The sequence below is a fragment of the Magnolia sinica genome, chromosome 12 (genome assembly GCF_029962835.1).
Source record: "Magnolia sinica isolate HGM2019 chromosome 12, MsV1, whole genome shotgun sequence".
NCBI lineage: Eukaryota > Viridiplantae > Streptophyta > Magnoliopsida > Magnoliales > Magnoliaceae > Magnolia > Magnolia sinica.
In genome coordinates, this window is record NC_080584.1 from 8,833,915 (window position 1) to 8,841,703 (window position 7,789).

A 7,789-nucleotide genomic window follows, 5' to 3' on the forward strand; every position below is an offset into this window, starting at 1 on the left:
GGCATATCTTAACATGCGCATGCAAGCTTTGGGACTTGATCTCCTCTTCATATAAGCCAGGAAAAAAGAGACCAGTGATGGGCCCCTCATGTGATGCATCAGAACACGCTTCAGAGTTTTAGGCCCATTGATAAGGCAGGGGACACTATAAACATGCCATGTACCAAATATTTGGGTCATCAACTGAGACACATTGAATTTGAATCATCGCACTTTGTTCTTTTTAACTGCCCATTTTTTTTTCTCGTACAAGTTTAACCTCCTAATCAACAGACCAATATTATTTTCAATCCATGGCATGTTCAGTGTACCCTACCTAATATATGGTCCAGATTTCAGACAGCTGTGTTGTCCACCGAAATAGCTGAAATATGTTTCACCCCTTTAAATAAGCACCCTTCATTGAATCACAACCTTTATTATCAATTGAAATATGTTTCACCCCTCATTGTTTAAGACCAAAGCCCAAAACGTCAAGAGTAGTCCTTGAAACCAATGTATTCAAAATCGGTTACATAATGACCGTAACGGTAACAGTCATAACCGTTACACATTATGGGGTTGAAACGGCCATAACGGGTGCCGTTACAGAAAAACAGGCCATGATGGCCCTGTAACGGCCCAGTAACGAACCGTAACTGGTCAAGTAGCAATTTTTAAAAAATAAAAATAAAAACGACCATAATGACTTATATAGGTGCTGTAACGGCCATTATGGCCCGTATCATAACAATAATGATGGTGGCCATTACAGCCACCATTACCATTTTGAAACACCCTGCTTGAAACCACCCAACAGATCCCAGCCCATTGATAGCCCAAGTTTATATCTTGAAACCAGATAAGATGCGGGCCCATTAATATCATTCCCCTTAAGCAAAATCAAATATTCATATGTGTGTTAGGTGTGTATCAATGGATAGTGCACATGATACAACACATACAGTCTCGTTATGCGACAGGTGGATCCATTGTTGAAAGTGCATAGGCATTCGATCCTAGGGTTCACATTGCCGATTCCCGTACGGGCAACCCCGCTACACAGTTCCCCACTTATATTCCAATCAGATGTTGCAGAAATGTTCCACTGCTGAAAGATGGAGTTTAGAGTAGCCGCTGCACCATTCAAAGCAAAGCAAACATTTTAAGAGTCCACGGTTAGGATTGATGATCGGTCATGATACGATCATACAAGTATGCATCAATGATCAGTGGTACAAACACTACTGAATCATGAAAAAAGATTCAATAGAAGAGAAACGTATCCACCACCTATTTCCTTCAAATAATATGTGGAGCAACTCCTTCTATAGCAGTTAAGGCAAGATATGTAGATGAACTTACTCATTTAGTTTCCATTAAAATAAGATTTACACAATGGAAAACTACAGAGAGTGTTTTATGCTTATTTTGGTGCTCCCTTGGGACACCATATCTTTGTATCTTCTATTACTAATAAAAGAGATGAGGAGGCCATTTTCTCCCTAATACATTAATTTCTCATGATTCATTTTTTTACAACATGATATTAAAACTAGGACTTTCTACACAACCTTAGTTTTTGAGTTTTCCATCTCCTTTCTTGTGGGTCATAGAAGTTTTGGATCAAGCTTATATTTGTGTTTTCCGTTCATCTATATGTACATGATCATATGAACAGGTTGGAACACCCCAATCCATAACTCAAGTGGTAGACTGAGTGAAAGATACCTCGTTTCAACACTGAGGTCTTAGTATCGATTCCCTAGTGGGGGTGGCTAACAGTGAAGTGTGAACTGACAGTCGGTGTAGTAACAAGCTAACAATAAATAAATAAATAAATAAAAATGAACAAGTCGGATGACAAATAAACATCATTGTGGGGCCTATCAAGGTTTCAAGGGTGGAAATCATTATCCCCATTGTTTATTGTGGTATATTCCACTTGGTCTTTGGATATGCTTTGATTTTGGGCTCGACCCCTTGAATTAGATGGAAAAACGGATGGACAGCGTGGATAGACTCCATACATTCAAGGTGGGCCCAACACAGTTTACTTTGTACGATAAGAGCGTACTGAGTAATCCGATTTCCACATCTTGCAAGAGTTCTTGGTCAAATTTCATGTGAGGCTCGGTGAATTTCATGTGAAGCTTGGTCAATTTCATGTTAGGCTCAATCAATGTCATGTGAAGCTTTGTCAATTTCATGTGAGGCTCGGTTAATTTCTTGTGAGGCTTGGTTAATTTCATTTGAAGCTTGGTCAATTTCATGTTAGGCTCAGTCAATTTCATGTGAATCTCAGTCGATTTCATGTTAAGCTCGATGAATTTTATGTGAAGCTCGGTCAATTTCATGTGAGGGTCGGTCCATTTCAAATGAGGCTCGGTTAATTTCATGTTAGGCTCGATCAATTTCACGTGAGGCTCGGTGAATTTCTTGTGAGGCTCGGTGAATTTCACGTGAGGTTCGGTCAATTTCATGTAAGGCTTAGTGAATTTCATATGAAGCTCAGTCAATTTCATGTTGGGCTAGGTCAATTTCATGTGAAGCTCAATGAATTTGATGTGAGGCTTTGTCAATTTCATGTTAGGCTTGGTGAATTTCATGTGAAGTTCGGTTAATTTCATGTGAGGCTTGGTAAATTTCATGTTAAGCTCGGTGAATTTCATGTGAAACTTAGTCAATTTCATGTGAAGCTCGGTCAATTTCATGTGAAGCTTGGTCAATTTCACGAAGTCGGAGGACATCCATTGCAGTCATTAGTCTTATTCAATCACTAAGGCCGGAACACCCGTAGAGGCCCCACGCCTATGTCCTTTGATCCGCTTGGGTTTGTCTTTTCCAGTTCATTGCATACAAAGTGCTCGGTCAAGTTTGAGTTAAGAAGAATGCCAGAGCATCCCGATCTTGTCTCAAGTAACGACACTCACTACTGAAGTGACATCACCAAGTTATGTGGGTCCCGGCATGATGTATTTTTTGTATCCACACCGTCCATCCATTTGGAGAGATCAATCTAGGGCATTAGCTAAAGAATAAGTTAGATCCAAAGCTTAAATGGACCCCACCACAAAAAACAGTGGAGAGAGTGAAGCCCACCTTTGAAACCTTTCCAAGTGATCTCTCCAAATGGATGGACGGTGTGGATACAAAATATACATCATGGTGGGACCCACATAACTTGGTGACATCACTTGAGCAGCGAGGCTTGCTACTCAACTTGTTAATAGCTATTCCATGCCCGATGGCTCGTGGTCAGTGCTTTATGGGCCTACCATGATGTATATGTTTCATCCATTCCCTTTATCCATTTTTACAAATAATTTTAGGGCTTGATCCCAAAAATGAAAGGGATATAAATCTTAGGTGGACCACACCACAGGAAAATAATAGTGATTGGATATCCACCATTAAAATCCTCCTAAGGTCCTCTGTATTTATTTGACATCCAATCCGTTGATTAGGTCATATACACCCATATGAAGGTAAAAAAACAAAGATCAAAGATCAAATTGATCCAAAACTTTTATGGCCCCAACAAGTTTTTAATGGTCAACATTCATTCAACAATGTTTCATGTTTCTTGTAATGTGGTCCACTTGAGATTGGGATATACCTCGTTTTGGGTCTCATAACATAAAATGATCTAGAAAAATAGATGAACAGCATGGATGAAACACATACATCATGGTGGGGCCACAGAGCACCGACCACCAGCCACTGGATGATGGCGGGAGAGTAGCCAATCCGTTTTGAGTTGGATGGGCAGCAATACGGGGTCAACCGGGTTGGACAATAGGGTTGGAAGGGTATTCTGGTTCAGTGTTATTTCCGTACAGTAGTGGTTTAGTTGGGTAGAGTAAAGTAAAAGCCGAAAGGTAAAAGGTGAGATATACATTAGGAAAAATCTCTTGGGTTAATTAGTACGCTTTTAAGGTACTGCGTAAACTTCGCTAGCCCACTGTAAATACACGTAGTTTATTTATGCCACTTATCCATTATTTCAGCTCATTTTAGAGTTAAAGCCAAAGATTGAAGAACATGCGAAGCTAAAGTGAACACAACACAGGAAACAGTGGGAATAATGATTTTCCACCGTTGAAACCTCTCTAGGGTGCATAGTTATGTTATCCAACTTGTTCATAAAATCACATGGACACGGTGAATGGAAAAACAAACATTATCTTGATCCAAAACTTCTATGACCCTCAACATTGTTTCAACAGTAGATGTTACATTCACACTTTTTCTTGTGGTGAGGTCAGCGCTTTGGATATGCTTCGTTTTTACAATCAAGAACTAAAATTATTCAGTCAAATGGACGGACGGAGCGGATAAAATGATATATTTAATCGAGGTGGATTCATTACGCAATCCGCTTCCCTTACGAGGGAGAGGGAAAACAAAGCAATAAATCTCACATGGGTTACAATGTGGAAGCGTAATGGCCGGTGTATCACACACAAGCTATCTAGCTGGTGTATCAACGTCAGCAAGATCTGTAGGTCCTCAATGAGGTATATATTATATCCAACCTGTCCATCCAGTTGGCTACCTCATCATAAGGCTTGAGCCAAAACGTAATACAAATCTAACGATCAAGTGGACCACACTGCAAAAAGTAGTAAGGGATTGAATGTCTATCATTGAAACTCTTTTAGGGTCACAAAAGCTTTGGATCAGTATGATATTTATTTTTACTCTTCATCCAAGCCCTTGTGACCTTATGAAAAGATTAGATGGAAAATAAATGTTATGGTGGGCCCTACAAATGTTTTAACCATTAAAATCATTATCCCGCTTCTATTTGTGGTGTGGTCTAGTTGAGCTTTAGATATGATTCAATTTTTGGCTCATGCTCCGGAATGATCTCGGAAATGGATGAATGGTGTGGATATAATAAATACATCATTTTGGGGCCATGATACTTTGATCTCCTTTGAACCGTTCGTACAACTCGGAGATCGAGGAGCGTAAGGGCTCGTCTTCGTGGAAACGGATTGGCTACTCCCCTTGCCACTAGCCATTGGCTGATGTTCGGTGCTCCATGGGTGCCACTATGTTGTATGTGTTTCATCTATTCTGTTCATCCATTTTTACAGATTATTTTAGTACCTGATCCCATAAATGAGATGTATATAAATCTCAGGTGGACCACACCACGGGAAAACAATAGTGATTGGATATCCACCATTAAAATCCTCGTCAAGCCCATTATACTTTTTATTTGACATCCAATTTGTTGATTAGGTCATACAGACCTAGACAAAGCGAAAATACAAAGATCAACTTGATTCAAAACTTATATGGCATCCAAAAAGTTTTAAATGATCCACGTTCAATCAACACTGTTTCCTATAAAGTGATCCACTTGAGATTGGCATCTACCTCATTTTTGGTCTCGTACATAAAATGATTTATTAAAATAGATGGACGGCATGGATAAAACAAATAAATCATGGTGGGCCCACATGATACCGACAATCAGCCATTGGGGGGGGGGGGGGAGTAGCCAATTCGTTTCCCGTCTTCGCACGACAGGTACCCACACCAGTTATATCGCTGGTGCGTGGTACACCAGCCAATCCGCTTCTTCGAATGTTTGAAAAAAAAACAAAAACATTGAACGACCCAAAAAAAAAAAAGAAAAAAAAAAAAGGAAAAAGAATACTTCTATTGAATAAACAAAAATTGAAATTTCTAAAGAGACGATTCGTCTGCGCATACCTACGTTCATGAATCACTGCCCAACCATGACCAGAGGTGATACAAAAGCATATACACTAAAAGTTCAGTATATATTCTCTTCACGCCCAATTCACTTGGTGAACGTATCTCTCTCTCTCTCTCTCTCTCTCTCTCTCTCTCTCTCTCTCTCCAAGCACCCAAAAATGATAATTCTCTCTTTCTTAGATAATAAAATGCAAAAAATAATAATTTAAAAATCAATATCTCACATGCTTTCAACTGTTTTGAAAGAAAACCAACCAAATTGTTATATAGAAAGACCAACAAGTTCTACTTTTATTGTATATAAATAAAATTCCCATTTCCCATTTTTTTTTTTTAAAAAAAAGAGTATTTACGATTTCATACATAAATACACATACAAATGCATGCATCCAAAGGTACATACATACCTTCAGATGGATCTGTAGTCTGAGCTGTGGATCGCTGTACCGAACACAAGAGGTGTATGCACCAAAAGCAAAAGGCATGTAATGTATGGCATGGAGATTTTGGCATCGACTTCATATCTTCCTATCAAAATCTACTGCCAAACCTAAATGCCTGTAGTATTGTATTTTATTTTGGTTTCTGGAGCGTCACAGAAGAACGGAGATGAGTCTATTTAAATTGAAAACGCTTGCTTGACTACGCCTTGACGCGCTTTGCTTGGTGACCACACGGGTTCTTGTTATGTATGTGTTTTGACTGCATCGGCCGTCTCGTTTTTGTTTTTCTAGTTAATTTTTTGTTTTTGGTTTTTCTAGTTAATGATGTTTACTTGCTCCAATCTATTTATAAGGTCACATAAGCCCATATGAAGGGAAAACACGAATATCAGCTTTAACTAAAACTTTTGTGGACCTTGAAAAGTTTCAACATACAGTAGGCGTTCAACCTGTGATGTGGTCCACTTAAGCATTGGATCTGTCTTATTTTTAGGCTTATACTCTAAAATAAGCTACCAAAACGGATGAACAGCTTGAATAAAACACATACATCAAGGTCAACCCCATAGAGCTTGGTGTAATCCGCGTCCATGGGCAGCGGCCCATCATAGAACTTTGCTAAGCACACATGGGCGTGGAATAAAGGTGGTGCGACGCACCACACATCTGCCATCATCGCGCAAGAGGTCTGAGATCAAATCCATCAATCAGAATGCCACCGATATATTGATGTCTCAGCCCAATACTCAGGTTGATCTCTCATCAGGTGGGTGATAGTAAAAATATATATACAACTCCGTGAAGCTTGGTTGTGTTTCTCTGGCAATTGATTTGTTTCCATTTATTTGAACCCACATGTTAAATATGTTGTATCTTAATTTTGATAATTTTTGAGAAAATCAATTAGAAATGACACCTATTATAATAAAGAAAAAACATTGCATACTAAAAATCTCTAAAGATCCTTAGGGGCTGTTTGATTTTTATCATTTCACCTGGAAACCGTAAATACCCTAGAAATGGATGATTATTACTATTTCACCTGTTTAAATACGCATGAGAATTTGAGTCTTGGAAGCTGGTTTAAAAGTAGTTTAAATTTTTGGACCCTATTTTGATGTAAATGACATATATGTTTCGTCTATTCATTTTACTACAACATTTTGAGATATGATAAAAAAAACTGGAGTAGATCCAATACTCAACTACCCATACCAAAAGAAACAGTGGCCCTAAGAAGTTTCTACCGGTAAGTATTTGATTCATATTTTTCTATGGCGTGGTCCACTTGAGCTTTGGATATGCCTCATTTTTTGGCTTATATCATAAATTCATTTGACATAATGGATGAACGGTGTGGATATATGATATGCATCATGGTGGGACCCACAAATATTTTACAGTATCTACTATTTTTACACTGAAAAACTAGGCCATCAAATCAATTATGGAGAAGAGTGCAGCAATTATGGAAGGATACAATTATTACCATTTACCAAGCATTTCCCAGGGAATTGGAAAATCAAACACGCCCCAAAGTGCATTTTACAAATCATAACTAATGAGATAACAAAACAAGAGGCAGTTAAAAGTATTCAAAAGTAAACAAGTGGCTAAGAGGCATCTATGAA

At 38.6% G+C, this 7,789-nt stretch overlaps 1 protein-coding gene across 10 annotated transcripts in view; it reads right to left on the reverse strand.

Moving 5' to 3' along the window:
• Positions 1-6,360, reverse strand: part of LOC131220882 (probable LRR receptor-like serine/threonine-protein kinase At1g56140) — a 101,443-nt gene extending 95,083 nt beyond the window's left edge. For 4 of the 10 annotated variants that reach the window (XM_058215762.1, XM_058215759.1, XM_058215758.1 and 1 more), the window contains exons 1-2: positions 6,123-6,346; positions 945-1,116 (exon numbers count right to left, since the gene is read on the reverse strand). In XM_058215762.1, coding sequence (XP_058071745.1) covers positions 945-1,116; positions 6,123-6,237 — 287 coding nt within the window. In that variant the 5' untranslated portion in view covers positions 6,238-6,346. Of the gene's footprint in view, positions 1-944; positions 1,117-6,122 lie in introns of all 10 variants that reach the window. The other 6 variants (XM_058215763.1, XM_058215761.1, XM_058215755.1 and 3 more) reach the window with 3 other exon arrangements.
• Between the last annotated feature and the right edge of the window lie 1,429 nt (positions 6,361-7,789).